Below are 18,484 nucleotides of genomic sequence, written 5' to 3'. Positions count from 1 at the left end.
GCCCGCTCAGACTACATTGTTTATACTGTGGCAACGTCTGCACTATGAGTATCAGAGCAGAGCTACCTGTGGGGCGGACTGGAGTCAAGCTGTGTCTCCACACTCCACAGTAAGTTTCCAAAGAGCTTGTGAGTTCGTAGACACATACTGAGAAGTTAATAAGCAGTGACCCCATCATTTTCCCTTTTCAATATAACTAATGCAGCATTAAGCCCATTTCTGTCTACCGCCCTGTGGTGGTTATGTTAGCAGTTGTAGTTTGTCAGTACAGTCAGTGATGTAGCAGACTGAAAGGTTAGCATCAGAGCAGCTTTCTTTTGCTCTGCAGACGACGTGGTGGTGGATTGAGACTGGTCAGTGTTGATTTCACAATAAGGTGTGACCTAGTTGATAAAAAAGGTCATACTGGGAAGTAAATAAACAACGTCCCCATCTTTTACTCCGTGACGACGAGCTCATACTCGGTAGCCACATTAGCCAGCCAGCTAACCATGTAGCTACTTTCATTCACTTGTCAGCTAAGTGAAGCTAACTTGTGTACATGTTTTCATACAAAGCGGTTTTGTACAGGACTCGCCGTTGGGTTTGTATCTGTATCCAACTGAACAATTACAGTCATTGCATTTACAATATATGTCTGTTCTTCACTCTTCAAAGTTTACCCTGAATGTGTGTTAGGCACACAGGAACAGTGAAATATTGATAAAGATCAAGTGTTTTGATAAACAGAAGCATTTCTAATTGGACTTCCATTAATTGAAATAATGACTGATACTACACAGCACTTTTGTTTATTTTGCTCTTTTACTTTTATTTATTCTTTATTTTGTTAGTGTTCAATTCTGGAAAAGCTTAACAATGGAAATGCACTTTATTAGTAACGTCTTTAATAAAGTAGCCTACAGAGTATCTTTGCATAGTCTTATCAATGCATCAGTGAATAGTCCACTTAGAAAATATCTGTTTTCTTTCCAGTTTGAAAATTCACTATATTGGCCACCTTATCAGTGAATATTTCCACTCTATAATCAGTATCGGTTTCAAAAATCCCATATCATTCAGGGGCCTTAACCGAACAGGAGACGTTTCCTTGTTGGTATATTACAGATGATCTTATATAGATGTTTGCACGAGGAGCCTTTTTGAGTGCAAGACAGTAGACCACTCTGTGGCCAGGGGGGTTGGGCTAGTCGAGGGGTAACATTGGACTTGTACGGACACATATGGATCTGATAGTGAAGGTAGATAACCAGCAGACGCGGTGGAGCCATCCCTTGAGAAAGCAGGAAGTGTGTAGCGTGTCTGTCTGCTCTTGTTGTACTGTACACTGTGTGTGTGTGTGTATGTGTATGTGTGAGTGTGTGTGCTCAGTCCTGTTGTCATGACACATTATTAACCCATATGTTAACTTCATGACTCTGACGGTTGTATGACAAGTGAAAGAGGTGAAGAGTTCTCATGGCTGTGACAGAGTCGTAAGAGGGAGGAAACCCTCACACAGCTTGATGGAGAGATCTTTGGAAACTGAAGCACTGAGCTGAAATGAAATTACATCCCTGTGGGGTGTATACATTATGTTAGATTAGTTTAAATTACTTTATGGCGGTGTATTTTAGCTTAGATGTGTTTAACAAAGTCTCAGTTGAAAATGTTCTGTCTTGGCCTCATATCAGAAAAATGTACTCAATTAACTTTGTTATAATTCAAACAACTTCTTCTGTACATCAAACATGAATCTGCTTTAGTCTGAAACTGGGTTTTACAGTGTGATAGTATCTTGGCATGGACATAGATCAGAGCTGACACACTCAACAGTTGCTTTTGTGTGTGCTGCGCCTGGCACTAAGATCACAGACTGATCATCTGCCTCCAATCTGTCCTCCTCCTCAGTGGATGTGTATGGGAAAGGTAATTAGTTGTCTTAATTGATTGAAGCTGTACAGTAGGAGGGAGTCTGCCTGTGTCTGAGAAAGTTCCTGTGAACGTAAGCCAAGCACGGGGAGTATGTGCAGTTATCATAGCAATAAAGGACCATAATATACCTTATAATATTTTTTTAAAAACATGACCCAAAACAGGAAAGAGATCATTGATAATTATAACTTAAAGTTTGTAAAAACGGAAACCACTCAGTTAAAAGAAATACATTTTAAAAACTTGCTCCAGGAGCAAGCACGAATGAAACTGAACTTTTGAAAGAGTCAGTGTTTTGGGAGCAGGTTTGGTAGGTTTTTGTTTTCATAACAGCGATGAAATGTGTGCTTATAGTTAATTGAGAAGTGTTTTGTAGATACATTTGTATTAACGTTTTTCTTGTGCATGGAGCACACAGACATGAATAGCAAACTTACCAATAGTGACAAATTTTGCTTTATTTAGACCGGTGTCATCTGCACATCCCCAGTATAGAAACAAAGACTGACCCGAAGAAGCAAGAAGAAATTTTTATTGATTTTCAAGTAATGCATGACAACAATGTATTTATATGCAAGAGAAACACTGAAGATTGAAGAAACTATTATGCCAACCTCAGCTTTAAGGCCACAGCGCCTACTGATAACTGTATTAGTTCAGTGCAAAATAATCAGATAAGGATCACTGCTGTATCACAGCATTGTAAAATTATAAAAATTATACTTATGTTATTCTGACCATATGTACAGTACATTCACTCTTATTAGACATGACAGAATGATGAATTTTACTTTGTAATAAACATCGGCACAAAGGCAGTTATTTAGACAAAATGTTGCTAAAGTTATTTTTTTATAGCAACAATTATTCACTTTGTTATTTGCAACACAGACTAGATTCTTTATCTAGTGATATAATTACTGAGCGCTGCATTCAGAGGATACAAAGGTCAAGAAAACATAACCAGTTTATTGTTGGAACTTTGGTCCCTCGTTTCCACAGCAGGTGAACTGGGGGGAAACATTTTTACAGATCCAAAACGTTGAGCTGAAACAGAGACAACATGTTCAGGTAAGTAGCTGTCGTTGCCTCTAATTTCTATTACATGGTTGTAAACTTCAATATGTATAGATAGCTCTTTTTTTACCTGATGAGTATCGACTGTGTAATGCGTTTGAATCTGAACATTAACCCTGAGTCTCTTTATTTGTAGGATTTCTCTCCTAGTGTGTATCTCTCTGATACTTGGCATCACAGCAAAACCTTATAAACCTTTGGTACGTGTATACTTCTCTCAGCTTTCCACAATATTACACTGTACAGACTCTACAGCTTCATCACGATACATTATTCCTAATTAATGTAAATTGAAAGGTCTGCGTGTATGTTCAATAACTTTCATCGGGACGGCAGTTATGTAATATTTGTGGCTTTTTTTCCTCAGTATAAACTGACAGATGAAAAATTCCAGGGTACAGTTATGTAAGTTGTAATTTCCTTAAACTATGAAAGTGAATAATCTTCTCTTGGACTGAGGAAACACAGACTGAGATTACATAATATCTATTTCAGGTCAGTAGATGCCAATGGGAAGATGTCCTGGAAAGTAGAAGTGGAGCCTCCGGAGGACATGGATGAGACTCAGTATGACATTGACCCCAGCATGAAGATCTGGAAGAAGATGACAGGAGCTGGGCAGGAAAAACATCTGAAGGCGGAAGAAGACCTCGATGAGCTGTACCATCCTTCTGTGCCTGATATGCTCAAAGTTCAAATGCAAAACCTTGACGCCCTCCCTGCTGCCGACATCCAGTCAGAGCCTTTACAGAAAGATGCCAACACAGAGCGCAGTCAGGTACCAGAGGAGGATAAAGATGACATGTTTCACCCTGATTTCAGTCATGTGGCCTCAGAAGAACCTGAAGAGGACTGGGGTGAAATCAGTGATGAAGAGACAGAGGCACTGGATGTGTATCTGGCCCCACTAATTTCTGGATACAGAGCTCAGCTTCGTGCTGTGCACCCTGAACCAGAGGTTGACCAGTATCATAACAGCAAGCCACTGAGACATGAGGTCAGAGTTCACCTTCAGCCAGAGGAGGACATGGACGACTTGTACCACAGAGACATCCAACAGCCTGTCCCTTACCAAGATGAGGCTGAAGCTGCCGGTCCTGTTGGTCAGCCAGCTCAGAGGAAGTACAGTGAACCAGAGGAAGATCTGGATGATCTGTACCACTGATGATCCTTCAGCAACAATGCCCCTTATCATCTACATAATGTGGCTGCAGTAGAAGTTTCATTTGTCTTTACTAATCCACAAGTATACATAGATGTATGTATCTTGATAATAAAGACACTTTAACACTCTCAAAGACTGTTTTATTTATTGACATATTTATGAGAGTGCCTCATGTGTACTTGAAACAATATTTACAGTATTAATCACACACTAACAAAAATTATGTTTTTAATTCACATCTTTTAGTGGAGACGCACAAAGTGACAAGTGAAAATATGCAAAAATGACCATGTTCTCTTGATTTTCACTGGAATGACAGCTGTGACAGAAATCAGGGAAAAAAACTTTTTTTTAAAGTGAGCAAATACTTGCATATCTGAGATTATCATTATGTTAAATGTGTGTTTGTGTGTCACTGTAGCAGCTCAGCAGGAATGACCCCCTTCTTCAGTATGAGGTTACCATATAGAGCAGTCTCCCTGTGTAGACAGAGCAGAGGAAATAAAAAGAGGAAAATTATTTTATTTATCTGCTGTACTTCTAGAAAGACTGATGGAGGTCTTACAGCCCTCTATTGTACAGTAATTCAAATGTTACTCTCACAGAACATGAACACATTTGGAGTAAAGAAAGTTTGAGAGTCCACTGCTTAAAGCTCAATCAGTGGTGAATGTCTGCCTCTTTCTTTAAGAAAGTAAGTGTACTTATTGTGCTGAACCAAACAAGCAGCTACCAAAACGAAGACAGAAAATTACACACCCTGTTGCCACAATTGCGTAGGCTTTCTTGGCTCGTTCATAGAAAGCAAACCTTTCCACCTTCTCAAGAGGAGCCTATATGCAAACAGAAATCAACACACAAATAGCGCTACATTAAAAGTGTTTAACGTGTTCTTGAGGTCAATCTGTTTAAACCTTCAGTGTAAGGTTGTTTTACATGAGACCCAGCCTGTTCCAGGAGAACGGTGTAGGTGCCCCACACAGGGACAGCTAAACATCTCTGTTTGTCACTGTCTACCAGATCCATGACTGCGGCCTGTGGAGACACATCAGATGTAACAAAGGAAATACCAAAAAAAAAGTGATAACAAAAGTAGCAGCAGATTTACAAGTGTTGTACCGGAGAGGGGACATAGGTATCCAGGGGCAACAGCTTTAAAATGGCATCCAAAAGCTGTGGGATTCCTAAGCCTGGATAAAGATCAGATGAAGATGAGTTGAAAAAATCTGTTTCAGTACACACACTCACTCAACATTTACAGATAGATGTGCCGACATACCATCAGCTCTTATCTCTTTTGGGCCACAAGTACAAATGGAAGATGCTGGAAAATTTGCATCTGCAAGAACTGAGAAAGAGAAAAACACAGAGTCAGTGCATTTTTGGAGAACTGATCTTACAGGATCAAGTGTGTCAACTTAAAACAACAAAAAAGGTTTTCCTTGCTGTAATAATTCCTCCTGTTTATATTGGCCATTTAAAGTAACTTAAAAAACACAATTTCAATGTTCATGTGGGAACCTGACTGTATGTTTTCAGACAGACTAGAAAAATGTTAAACCTGTCCTTCAATGATCCTGTGAGATCCGTCCTGCTCTGTCACTCTTTGTATTGACTTTAACTTGGATTAGCTTCACAGTTACTGCCCAACAAGTTATCACTGCGAGGGCTGCTGACAAGAAAGACAACCTATAATTAAAAGTCATACCCAGCTCGTCCCCGTGGCCCATTTTAGCAAGAGCATACAGCAATTCTGGGGATAAAACAGAGGGTATTCCTATAAGTACGACCATACTAGCAGTCACACGGAGGAGTGTGATCATCAGAAAATATGGTAGCAGAGCGAGAGGAGTCACTCCAGGCTACTTCCGTGTTCGTTTAAGCCGCCCTACATGCTAACCCCTAAATTGTCTGTTAATAAAAACGATATAAGCCGTTTATGGGCTCTGGTGTCTCACACATGTGTACAGTTATATCTCCTGCCGGGTCAAATGCCAAACTTGTTTTGTAGCTATGTTTGGATTGCCAAACGGAGGTATTGTAGGCCGAGAATAGTTATCTTGATATTTGATGTGTTTTGATGGCAGCCCGGCAACAAGGAACAGTGTCATGTGATCCCGGAACGTATTTTGATTGGTTAATTGCAGTAGAGGGACTGACACATCAGAGTTTGCCACAAAGGTAAAACATTTAAGGATCGTATGCTCCAAAATATTTAAGAGTCAATCAAGTCCCGTTTCTAACATAAATAAATGAAATTATTATTATTTTCAGTTTTGTAGCCTATAACGTGAATATAGCGTTGTGGGGTTGGACACTACATAAATGTAATGCCTTCAATAACGTAAAATATCGTGTTAAATTATTTTCAAACGTGCAGTCACCTTTGTTAATCCACTAAATTAAAGTTATCTCATGGCATGTAATGGATCTGTCTGTTTAAATGGGTTAGTGTCATTAATCTAAATAGACGGCAGCCAGTTAATCTTTGGTCTGTGTTGTTCCTGACACCCTTGGGTGGGCATAATTCAAAGCAGAGACCGGTGAATGTGTTATTACGACACGGTCTCATGGTGCCAAGAATGTGCGATAGCCTAGTGAAAATATTTGTCAAAAGAAAACCACTCCACCCGGCTGGTTTCATCGGACTCAAAGAAACTCTCAGCTGGATGGCAAAAATGCTGAGGAATCCTTTTTCATGACCGCAGATCTTGGTTATGTAAAAAAAAGGGTAGTGAAATCTACATAAAAAAGGGCTTTTTATAAAAGTCACAAATGAGCTTTGGCTTGTGGGCCCATACATTGAATTTACTGTCGGGCAGCTGCTCTTAATAATGAGCATTAGGAAAAAGCAGCACCCCAGCAATATGTTGGTATTTTATGCATATTTTTTATTTCTAAATATTACAGACATGACAATGTTGTTGCATTCAGACATTCAGCATATTTTTCGTCATCTCTATGTTCTTTACCTGTTGTATAGATGTTGAGACCATGTTTGGTTACTTGTACAAATTCACTTAGTATAGGTTAACTGAGTCCATCTAGGTGCGTGGATATAAAACTAGAGAGAAAGTCATTAACATGAGCTAGAGGGATAGTTGCGGACTATAAGAAAGAGTTTTGGTGGAGGCTGGAGGCTGCTGGGCAGGAGAAAAGGCCCTCGCAGGAGCCAGGCCTGTCTGCCGCACTGAAAGCCCCTTTCTCCCTCTCTGGACCCATGCTGCTCTCTCTTTATTCCGGCTTCTTTAAATGAGTTTATCACGCTATGAGGGTCTGCGCTGCCAAAATGTAACGTTTTGCCCCTTTTGTCTGTGTGGAGAGCCTCAATTGAGTCTACATTTATTATTTTGACCTTTCGGTAGCCTCAAAGAGAGGCTTCTTTTCGGTCTCCCTCTAACTTTTGTGCTTCCCCTGGAGTGAGGAGATCAGTTTTTTTTCTCTATCGCCTCCTTTTTAAAGTTTTGTTCCAGGAGGCTGACAAGAAAGCAAGCTCCGGGGGAATATTGAATGAAAATAAAAATCAATTAGGCCATGGCCTTGTGAAGATATGGGCCGCCGTCGTGTGAAGATCACAGAGGAAAAAAGGTGCCTGTCGATGATTGGAGGCAAAAGAAAAAAAGCACGCTAACCAAATTTGTTCTGGTGTTTTCTTTGAAGTAAAAATTATAGTTTTATGTGCTCCTGAATATTTTTAGTGAACAGATGAATAACAATGTAGGCTACACTTTTCCGCCAATCTGCATTAGCCTAACTTTAGTGAACTTTAAATGGCGTGCAACATAATTCTAAATGATCTTATCCCAGAGATGTGATCTCTCTGGGATAAATATAATTTAAATTAACATTATGTCTTAGGTGAAGATCTCGAATAGGCTTACCATCAGATTCACCGTCGTGTTTGTTAAAAGGAAGTAGCCTACTTTAGTTAAAATGAGCTTTTAGGCCATAACTGTCGGTCTGTAAAAAATATCTTAGTTTTCTGAAAATATGAGAAACTTACTGCAATGTTTTCCATCTGTGGGCTGAAAAAAAGATCACCATTAGGCCTACAAAAATCGATGATGACATGAAGAAACATTAATAATCATCCCATTACCTCCACTGCATGATGGACTTTCCACAGTGTTTTCATTACTTAACCGTACAAGTGTCAGTTTCATTCAGCAAATAAGCGCTCATCTGTGTGCTGCAGCATAAAACCCGCTGCGTGTGCAACAGGCCCATTTTGAATAAGTCCAGTGTCTGTAGCTTTAGCACAATAGCTCCATCTAGCGGTGCAAAGTATACATTCGTTGAATTCATGAAGGGGGTTTAGATGCAGTTACTTTATAGTTAATACGTCAACAAATAAACCTATTTACAGATTGATAAAGCACCAGTTATAAATCGCAATTTGAAACTAGCTGTTTATAATAGCTACACTTAGCAATAAAATACCATTTATATTAAATTGTGTAGCCTATCATGCAAAGCCCCCCTCCACTCAAAAAGGGGTTTTCTTCTTATTTCTTTGGTTGGATATTTAAGCTTCACTGTTCATAATAATATATGTACAGTTTGACACTGAAAGAGTGTTGTAAATAATGTTGAATATGGAAAGTTTTTCTGTAAGTTTCACTGTGAAAAAGTTACTCTGTACAAGTTTCTCATGATCCGACATCACAACTAGTCTGGTCCCAATCAATGTCTAATACACTAATAACTAACCAAGTGTGATGTGGAAACTTGAAGCCCACCATGCATATACAGAATAGAGTTTAGCTGATATCTTGGGTCTGAAAGTTAAACTTCTGAAACAGAAAATATTTACGTATTCACAGATTCTGGATTTTTAATGAGGAAGGAAGATGTAAAAAGGAGTACTGTGTGAAGTCTAAATATCTTTGCAGAACAGAACAGGACACTGGTGCTGCAGAACCACAACAATTGAAAGAAAGAAAATAATAATAATAATAACTATAATAAAACAAACAAACTCATACAATAAAAAATAAAAGAAATTAGAGGTTCAATATTAGATTCAGTCCAGACTGTTTGCAGAAATAATCGTAATGGTTCCCAGATCCTCCGGAACTTTTTGATTAAAAGTCAGCTTCTCCAGCTGCATCATGGCAGCAATCTGTTCCAAACACATTTCAACAGAGGGGATGAGTGGCATAGACCATAAAAGTATAACATTTGTCAGCAACAAATGAAAAGAATTGACATATTAATTCTGAAGTAGAATTGAACAAATACTGTTTTCCAATAACATCTTGAACACCAGAATGTATCACTTTCTGGGGAAGGGCACAGGACCAAAACAGATTAATTAAAGTTCCTTTTTGAGACTTATTTTTAACAAAGGTTTGAGGTACTGGAGAAGATTTTCTGGAGGCCTAATGGAAGAAGATATGTTCTCTGAAACAATTACTTTTTTTTTTTGCTTTCCACACAGACTTTAAAGAGTCACATGAAGACTGGCTTGCGTGTGTTAATATGGCCTATATGTCTGAAATTTTGCCTCTGAGGGTCTTAGCAGAGAGAAGTAATTTTTCATGCCTTTTCAACATGAGAAATGAGTGCGTGTGTGTCTTGGGGGGATATTACCCAAAGATGTGCCGAATGGCTAAGGCGAGGGGGTGGGGTGTTATCTGAAAAAAGGGTAAAATTAATAAAGGGGGATGTTACCAAGCCCCTGGTCATCTGGGGGCCAGGGGTTAAGTAAAGTCTTTTGGTTTTCAACTCTGGATTTGCCAGTGGTTACTGGCAAGTTGAGGTGGACTACTACAGATGAACATAAGACTGCTTTTATGTTTTTGAATTCAGTGTCCTGAGTTTTGGCCTGTGTAAAGCCAGAGTACATTTCAGAGACTGATGGGTCTGATGCTTGCAGATCTTCAGTGAACCACTTGTCTGGTGTAACTGGATAACATAATCATCTTTGGGCACACCTTTCAAGAACATCTGTCACAGCTGGATGAGTTTTTAACCTAATTAGGTTAGGCCTATCTCAAAGTAAAGCCAGCCAAGTGTAATTTCTTTACTAACCACGTTAATTACTTGGGCCATAAAATCTCAACAAGGGGCCATTTCTGATGCAGCAATTCAAGTTTAAGTTGTTTTCCCCAAATCTCTGGTGCCTAAAATTTTAGGCCAGTTGCACAATTCAGTTACTGGGGGTCACCTAGGAGTGCAGAAATGATGAGTTAAATGGGTAAATTTAGGACCGTTTCTCCAGGCCAAGGTGGTTTGCGGATGTGAAGCATTGGTGCCAGGCATGTGTGGGTTGTGACTCCTGGAAAACAGCTGGACAACAGTTGTGTGCTCCACTTGAACCCACTGTAACATCTAGTCCATATGAGCGTGTGGCCTTAAATATTCAAGGGCCACTCCCGGAAACCACAGGGCAAAATAAGGACATTTTAGTCACTGGGGATTACTTTTATATGACAACTGAGGCGTTGCCCCTTCCCAGTCAGGAAACTCAAACAGTGGCCAAATTACTGGTGGAGCAGTGGGTCGGTCAAGTTGTGGCTCCCCGCACTGTCCACACTGATCAAAGTCAAAATTTTGAATCAAGCCTGTTATAAGTCTGCCAGTTGTCAAATATTCATGACCCAGACTTCACCCTATCATCCCCAGTCTGATGATGAAAGGTTTAACAGAACAATGTTTTATCCTCTTTGTAGATGTGAATAAGTCTAACTGGGACACTGTGCTGCCTTAATGATGGCCTAAACTTGAACAACAGATTTAAATCATATAAAGTTGTTTCTGGGCAGGTGTTAGTTCTTCCAGTGGACTTCATGCTGGACCTTGGTAAGAGGGAGAGGTTCTCTTGTCAAGATAACTAGAACAATGCGCCCGCTGGGCGCTGCATGTTTACTTGCCAAAAGACACATGCTCATAAATTAAAGCAGTGAGAAGAATTTATATTTGTATATGAAGGTCACAGTAAGTATGTGTCCCAAACACACTTGTGCCCTGGCAACCCACCCCCACCCCCACTGATGAGGCACAGCTCAGCTGTATTTTTAAATATTAAAATGTGTTTTTTATGCAGTTGAGTACATTATAATCTATATGTATGTAAATTATCATCGTTAATGTTGTTACTGTGGGATGAATCAGCGGGGGTAATCAGAAAGTATGAATACCTGTAACCTGAGGTGACTCCATGCAGTCTTCTTCAGTCTCTTTCGGTGGTGATCGTTCTTGCAGCGCTCAGCTGAAAAGTAAATATTTCAAAGGCTCCTTGAACCTTGGAGGAGATGGAGGGGGATGGAGAAAGGTGAACGGACAGATGGACGGATCGATAAATACCCTGCTCTTCAATTATAGTAGGATATGCTCTTAGGTTAGTTAACACATTGCCCGAGGTGGTAGATGCTGTAAAAGGCCATTAGGCCAGAGCCTCCTGTTGGCAAAACTAAGCCTAGACTTCAAGGCACATTTTCACGACACAGAGAGGGAATTGATAGGTTCATTGTAAGGCTAGGGTTGCCAGTATTGAGTAGTGTGAGTTGAGGGGCAGACTGAGGTGGTTGTGCATTTCAACAGACTCAAATCCTTTTTTGTTCCTTTCCCCTCTCTAGAAACCACCAAACCAGAGGGTATGGAGAGACAGCAAGCAGATTCCACACAACCTGAAGCAAGCGGAGCCTTCTCAAATAGCAGAGTCCAAGCCTTTTAACCATTGATAAGTTACTTTAAGTATTCGAAAAAGGCGTTTGCTGACTCTGGATATAGTTGTGTCTTAAGACATGTCTGGAGGGAACCTTTAACATTATAATCATGTAGTAAGGAGCAACATAAATAAATACAGTAGACGTATCATCCCTCCAGTTTTGGGGTTTTTTTTGTAAATCAACAGCAATATTTTTCTTAGTACTGAAGAGCTTTATTTGTAAAATGTACACAGGAAAAAGTTGCCTACAAAATGCAGACATATTGCAACACTTGATAGTGAAAATTAAAAGGCAAAGTCATCAGGACTGATTCCCCCTATTACCCACTTACTGTGGTAAGTAATGGTATTCACATAAAAACCCACTACACTCCTGCACCCAGACCTCATTTGATTTTGATACTGAGCCTCAACAGGCAGGGCTTCACTGTGATAAGACACTTGTGCACTTCACTCTGTGCCAGATCCTAATTGAAACAGCTTGCGTGTTGTACTACCATCAGGATTTTTGCATCATTCAACCAGTTGCAGATGAGGAAATGATCTGCTGATATCAGGAACGTATTTCATGCTCGATTTTAATTGTCCTGGAAACTGGCCTTTCTCTTCTCAACAAATGCTGTCATGCCTTCTTTACGATCATCCTAAAAAGGAAAAACAGACACAAATATCATGATTTGGCATCCCAGAGCAAACTCGCCCTTACTCGCTCTCACATAAGCTCTTCTACTCACCGTAGCAAAAGTTGCGTGGAATAACCGCTTTTCAAAACGGTTTCCTTCAGCCAAGGTCAGTTCGAAGGCTACAACCACAGAGAATCAAGTTAGATAACAATGAACCTTAATTAAAACAAGTTTAAAAAGTTTCCTTCTAAAGAGTTGGCGTAAACTGTACACACCTGCATTAACAGCCTCTTTAGCCATAGCAGAGACCAGTTTGGAATTAGCAGCAATTTTCTCCCCACATTTCACTGCCTCAGACACCAGCTGGTCCACGGGATAAATTTTACTCACCAGACCTGAGAAACACAAGAAGCTACTAAATCAAGGGTGGTATAAGAAGCACAGCAAAATACTAGGAGGTAGAGAGAGAACAAGCTAATTGCAGTGACAAGACTGCCCTCCATGTTGTCAGTACTTTATGTGTAGCCTACTAGCTATTAACTATAACTATTTCCACCTGCTCACATACAATCTAGCAAGCAATTGTAAAATAGTATTGCTAGTAAGCAATTGTCTTGTTGGCTGACTAGCACATTCAGACTCCCACTTTCAGTGTTTTATGTTTTATATCTGTTAAACGGCTAACAGATAAACAAACAAAATTATCAGTAGTTTAATTGATATTGAAAGTAATCATTAGTTGCAGCTCTAGTGGGGTGCATGAAGGTGTTTTCAAGTTAGGCGTGTGCTGAGAGGCAGACAGTTCTCTGTTTGTCAGGCGCAGCTGTAAAATCTGTCTGTGAGACGTTTAGTATCCGTTACCTGACTGTTTGGCTTCTTGAGCATTAATCTTGTCTCCTGTTAGTACCAACTCCATAGCCAGAGATTTGCCCACTGCACGGGTCAGCCGCTGGGTGCCCCCCGCCCCTGCAGGTAGACAGACGTCATGATAAGAGCTCCTCTCAAAAGCAAAAGTCTTGTAAACTCAGTATAAGCAAGTGAATAGTCTACAGGAAGGTAAGTGGATATGCAAAAGAGTCTTTACCAGGAATGGTCCCCAACAGGATCTCTGGCTGGCCGAACTGTGCCTTCTCTCCAGCATAGATGATGTCACACATCATTGCAAACTCACAGCCTCCACCCAGCTGAAACAGCAGCACATACAATGTGAAATAGAGACACAGAACAAGGAAGTGATTGAGACTCACAGTGACTAGTCTGTCTCTTATTGGACTACAAGCCAGGCCTCATCACCCAAAATCAATGCCTAACTTCATTGATTTATTCTTGTAGAGAACCTTTTAAGAGGAGCTCAGGCTCGTATAGCAGACTATAAATACCCCCATAATTTTGGGATGGGCTGGTTTTGGCTCAAATAAATGTGCTCAATTCTAATCTGTTTTGTTTTAAACATGTCACTGCTGTGTTCTTCTCAGTGACCTTCTCCAACCACAACATTACAACCTTTAAAAGAGTGTAACTAAGCAAAGGTGTACCAGTGTGGCTAAAAGTACATGACAGGTCGTTAAATCACATCTGGACATGATACAGATTATGATCCATTAAAGGACAGGTGTAACTACAGTCCTAGACTTGAAATGAGACACTCACAGCAAACCCATTGACGGCTGCAATGACAGGCTTCTTCACTGTGGACACTCTGTTCCAGTGAGCCAGGAAGTTGCCACCATAGCATTCCTGGAAGGTTCGATTCTGCATCTCTTTAATGTCCGCACCCGCTGAAAACACCAGAAGTTGAGTTTACTTGACACTGATTGTTGTGAGCAGCTTCCTTTGAGCACAGAGGAGAAAAATGGAAACACAAGCTTAGAAAACAGACCAAATTCACTCACCAGCAAATGCTCTGTCGCTGCCGGTGATGACAATAGCTCCGATGTCGCCATCAACCTCAAAGGCATCGAGGGCCTGTCCCACCTCCCTCATCAGCCCATCACACAGAGCGTTGAGAGCCTTAGGCCGGTTCAGCTGGATGAAACCCACATTTTTCTTCTCCCCCCGCTTTTCCACCATAATATACTCATACTGACCACCTGAATAAGGAGGAAACCAACACAAATTATTACTTATTGTCAGCAGAACAACTTGTTATGTTAACTAGGTGGTCTGAGAAGAGTCGACTTGAAAAGATAAAGTCTTGGGTTAATCATTCAATGAGAAGTGAAGGCTCAATGTTAACAACAAAGTGAGTTAGTGTCAAGGTCTTACAGAGACCTTGGAGTTGATTTTACAACTTGTGGAGCAAAGTTACAAAATCACGACTCATGTTTAATACTTATAAAATGTGTACAGTTTGTGTACATTAAAAATGAATTAGAATAAAATTGAACAAATCTGAAACTGTGTTTTAATGAGTCTCTGGAGTCTCCTTGGTAATTAAGTCCAGATTTGACACATCTGAAATATAGTATTTTTTGATCTGGACCTGGTCTAATGTGGTCTGGATGGAGAAATATCAGTGCAATCACCCTTTTTTCATCAGCAAAATAAAAAGTGTCACAAATCTGAAAGTGGATTTAAACAGCATAGGACTTTTGTTAGAAAATTCAACACTTTTTCAAAAGTGTAAGTGGTGACAAAAAATGGAGAATCCACCATCTGTTGTGTGGAATTATCAATATTTAAGTTTCTCCTAACTTTCCCCTCTCTTGATGTAGAACCACAGACGTCTGTCTGTCTCTCTAAACTGGAACTCAGAGCGTGGAGACTTGGTTTGTAGCTGTTATCAGGTGAGACTTTTTGGACCTGGTCCATGAGGAACAATTGAATTCCACATCCTTGACTCAAATGAGGGATCTCAAATAAACTCAAGTACTGACTGACTGACAGTGTGCAAAAGTTCAACTTCTGCTAATCTTAGTTTCTCTAAGCTCCTGTCTATATGTGTATATTAACAACACTTTGGAGCTTTGACAACAACTGACCAATCAGCTGCGTTGGCTCATAGTCAGTTGAATGCCAGAAACTGTCACATGAATAAATGAAGGAATTAATCTCAAGCATTCAACATTGTCCAGCCAACAGCATGAGCTCATAACATACCATAAATAATACCAGGCAGATCCAGAGTGCTGCTTGTACACTAAAACAATACTACAGAGTCCAAAACAGTAAAGAAAACCGAATTACATAATTCAGTTACCCTCTTTCAGGCCTTGCGTTCTTGTCAAACATCTGATAAAACATGCACACCCACTGTAAATAGTTCACATGCGGCGCACAATGAGTGATTGAGGTTTCTTGACATTGAGCTACAGGCAGGGCCAGCTGTAACACAGGGGAACCAGTAAGCTACTGTAGAAGTTTCATAAGCACGCACCTGAGCTGTAGAGGCGGGCAGCAGCGGACTGGAGGGCCGGAGCGGCTCTGAGGGGCTTCAGCAGCCCAGCAGCACTTCTGCAGAGGAAAGCCATGACAGAGACGAAACCAGACTGCTGATCTCTACTATGAACTTGTTTCAAGACCTTCCTCCTGCTGCTCCTTCTCTCCTGCTGTTTTTAGTAGTTAAAGTCTCACTACCGCTCCCTGGTGGAGGGAGGACTATTGTGTGAAGGACTAAAAGTGACCGAAGCTTAAACATATCAATAAATGCATTATTGAATTAGTTTATTGGATTTCCATAAATCATCTTTTATTTAGGCTGTTTCTGTATTTCTACATTGTTTAATTTGTGTAGGTTGTTTATGTTACATTTATTTATTTCTGCATTTGTTTATTTTGTGTCATTTTCTGTCCTCCATACCCACTGTTCTGTGAGGTTAAACTACATATATATATTATAGTCACTTTTTTTCTTCCAGAGAAATCAGCTATTGTGTTTCATATTTTTAGACTACCCTGGATTATTTGAATTCCATCATTCACCTGCCTTTAGTCTACTGCTCTGATGGCTTGGTTTGGAGACTACACATTTAACAGAGGGCCTGCATTAAAAACTGTGGGAATAGGGTTTGAAAATGTATTTAGAAAAACTAAAATAAAGTACTTGGCATTTATTTTAACTTGGAAAATATCTGCTGCTTGAATTAAGTCAATTTTAATGTACTTGAAAGAATTACAACTTTAATTGCAGAACTAAACAGAATGCCTATTTAGTTATTGGTTATGTTGATCAAAAGGAGGCCTCCATTTTTAATGGGAATGTAAACATAATTAGTCAAATAACCGGATTACTCTATAAATATCATCATGCCATCATGTTTCAGTAGCCTAATTTAACATTAAATTCACAATAAGATTAATATGAGATAATAAAACGGTTCTGTTTGTTTGTTTTTTACTAGACTCATATCCCAGTCTGACATCCCAGTCTGACAGCATCAGTAGACTATTTGTAACGACGCTCCTTTCAGACTCATCAGATGCGTCCTCATGAGCGAGCAGCGCGTTCCTGTTGACATCTTCGAGAACGAGCCTGCATCCTCCTTGATAATACCCTTTCATTTTCCCCCCCGGAGTGCCAAAATATAAGCGAGGACAAAAACACACGGAGAGAAGGTAAGCATCAACCATTATGATACACTGATTACCATGATGCCCGGTCTGCAATGCATTTATTATTAAACGCTCTTTTATATGATTCAGGCTATACAGTCGTGTACAGGCTAATTTACAGGCTACTGAGATCACCATTGGACATGCATCTGTAAAACGTTAAATTGAAAAATACGTGCATGCAATAATTAAAATGAATCTTACACGCTGTAGCCTATTTTGTGTTTAATAGCTCCTTTACCTGCTACAACTCAATGCACCCCCAATGATGGCCGATAACAAACATGCCATCTTCAGCCTTTTATTCATAATCAAACATGGGCGGAATATTATTTCATATGTATCATGGTCAGAATCAACAGCACTGAGCATTTTTATTTTTACACTGGCCTACTTTAATGGAGGGCACACTCTGCTGTCTGTGTTATGAAGACTATATTCAACAAAAACACCCTGAACATAATTCACCTAAACACCTGAACGCCGTTCAAAGCATATCCATAATTAAGTGAATAGAAAGATTTGTCTACAGCTGTTTTGTCCCCCGCCCCATCTTCTTCCTACACAGATGTCAGGTATGAACCAGGTGATTGCAACCTGCTGGACTTTCCTCCTGCTGTCTGCCTTCCTGTGCGAGCCTGTGCTGTCCAAAGGCGGCCGTGGAGGGTCCCGGGGATCCTCTCGCGGCTCCTCCTCCCGCAGCTCTACAGCGGGCAGTTACCGGGGAGGAGGAGCCTACGGTGGGACTCGCTCTCGTTTTAGGGCGGCGGGGCGGTCGTCTCCGGTGCGAGTGGCGGCTGCAGCAGCTGCAGGTGCAGCCGTGGCTTTAACTGCGGATAAATGGTACGCCTCCGCCTACCGCCGCAGCAACACCGACAGCTCAGAGGAAGAGTTGGACTACTACAACAGGACCAATTACTTTGATGCACAAATGTCAAGCTCAACTCAAAATGCATCCTCTCTCTCCCAACTGGTTTCTATCATTATTGCAACATTCTCCCCAAAATATGGACTCTTACTGGACAACATCCTGTAGATGATTACATTTTTAAGGATAAATCCCTGATATGACTTCTGCCGTGGACTTGACTATAATGTGGAGGACTGACTGGAATCTGCACTGTGAAGACCAGTCAGAGGTTCAACACAGTGGTGGAAGGACACAATTATAACAAAGACGCTAACACATCACTGTACTGTATGTTTTTACACATATAATAATCTATACCAACTATAACTGTACATTACCAGCACTGTATTGAATCCTACTTCAGTCTATGTGACAGAAACCGGGGCCAAACTCGAGAAGGATCTGGGTTAGTTTCCTTATTTAAAGCTAAGCCAAGTATTTAAGATAAGTCAAGTAATTGCCAACTATTAAATTAATCTTCAATCAACTATTTTGATAATCGATTAATCATTGTAAGATTATTTTTAAGAAAAAAAGTCCAAATGATTCCAGCTTCTCAAATGTGAATATTT

At 40.2% G+C, this 18,484-nt stretch overlaps 4 protein-coding genes across 4 annotated transcripts; 2 read left to right on the top strand and 2 right to left on the bottom strand.

The window, feature by feature from the left end:
* The first annotated feature begins 78 nt into the window (after positions 1–78).
* si:ch211-217g15.3 (uncharacterized protein LOC368914 homolog) lies at positions 79–4,266 on the top strand. Its single transcript, XM_053333227.1, has 5 exons — positions 79–109; positions 2,917–2,985; positions 3,128–3,191; positions 3,359–3,396; positions 3,487–4,266. The coding sequence occupies exons 2-5, from the start codon at positions 2,978–2,980 to the stop codon at positions 4,154–4,156; spliced, it is 780 nt and encodes a 259-aa protein (XP_053189202.1). The 5' UTR covers positions 79–109; positions 2,917–2,977; the 3' UTR covers positions 4,157–4,266.
* A 64-nt stretch (positions 4,267–4,330) lies between these two features.
* Positions 4,331–5,981, bottom strand: fuom (fucose mutarotase). Its single transcript, XM_053333235.1, has 6 exons — positions 5,865–5,981; positions 5,436–5,504; positions 5,276–5,346; positions 5,093–5,191; positions 4,916–4,989; positions 4,331–4,635 (listed from the first exon to the last, which is right to left on the bottom strand). Exons 1-6 carry the CDS (start codon positions 5,977–5,979, stop codon positions 4,569–4,571), a joined length of 495 nt encoding a protein of 164 aa, XP_053189210.1. The 5' UTR covers positions 5,980–5,981; the 3' UTR covers positions 4,331–4,568.
* Positions 5,982–12,025: 6,044 nt separating this feature from the next.
* echs1 (enoyl CoA hydratase, short chain, 1, mitochondrial) lies at positions 12,026–15,987 on the bottom strand. Its single transcript, XM_053333224.1, has 8 exons — positions 15,828–15,987; positions 14,344–14,541; positions 14,102–14,229; positions 13,536–13,635; positions 13,313–13,417; positions 12,727–12,846; positions 12,563–12,630; positions 12,026–12,472 (listed from the first exon to the last, which is right to left on the bottom strand). Exons 1-8 carry the CDS (start codon positions 15,919–15,921, stop codon positions 12,407–12,409), a joined length of 879 nt encoding a protein of 292 aa, XP_053189199.1. The 5' UTR covers positions 15,922–15,987; the 3' UTR covers positions 12,026–12,406.
* Positions 15,988–17,570: 1,583 nt separating this feature from the next.
* Positions 17,571–18,038, top strand: sprn (shadow of prion protein). The gene has a single exon (XM_053332627.1). It carries the CDS (start codon positions 17,571–17,573, stop codon positions 18,036–18,038), a length of 468 nt encoding a protein of 155 aa, XP_053188602.1.
* The last annotated feature ends 446 nt before the right edge of the window (positions 18,039–18,484 follow it).

This window comes from Scomber japonicus, chromosome 14, assembly GCF_027409825.1.
Source record: "Scomber japonicus isolate fScoJap1 chromosome 14, fScoJap1.pri, whole genome shotgun sequence".
In the NCBI taxonomy this organism is placed as follows: Eukaryota; Metazoa; Chordata; class Actinopteri; order Scombriformes; family Scombridae; genus Scomber; species Scomber japonicus.
This window is presented reverse-complemented; position numbering and strand designations above follow the sequence as displayed.

Bases quoted from the DNA above. Each gene is read 5' to 3' on its own strand.
- fuom (XM_053333235.1), bottom strand. From the start codon at position 5,979: ATGATCACACTCCTCCGTGTGACTGCTAGTATGGTCGTACTTATAGGA. The intron at 5,347-5,435 runs GTATGTCGGCAC...ATCTTTATCCAG, and splicing joins AAAAGAGATAAGAGCTGATG to GCTTAGGAATCCCACAGCTT. The intron at 5,192-5,275 runs GTACAACACTTG...GTGTCTCCACAG, and splicing joins ATACCTATGTCCCCTCTCCG to GCCGCAGTCATGGATCTGGT.
- sprn (XM_053332627.1), top strand. From the start codon at position 17,571: ATGTCAGGTATGAACCAGGTGATTGCAACCTGCTGGACTTTCCTCCTG.
- si:ch211-217g15.3 (XM_053333227.1), top strand. The intron at 3,192-3,358 runs GTACGTGTATAC...TTTTTTCCTCAG, and splicing joins CAAAACCTTATAAACCTTTG to TATAAACTGACAGATGAAAA. The intron at 3,397-3,486 runs GTAAGTTGTAAT...TATCTATTTCAG, and splicing joins AAATTCCAGGGTACAGTTAT to GTCAGTAGATGCCAATGGGA.
- echs1 (XM_053333224.1), bottom strand. From the start codon at position 15,921: ATGGCTTTCCTCTGCAGAAGTGCTGCTGGGCTGCTGAAGCCCCTCAGA. The intron at 13,636-14,101 runs GTGAGTGTCTCA...CTGCTGTTTCAG, and splicing joins CAGCCGTCAATGGGTTTGCT to CTGGGTGGAGGCTGTGAGTT. The intron at 12,473-12,562 runs GTGAGTAGAAGA...TTTCCTTTTTAG, and splicing joins TCCACGCAACTTTTGCTACG to GATGATCGTAAAGAAGGCAT.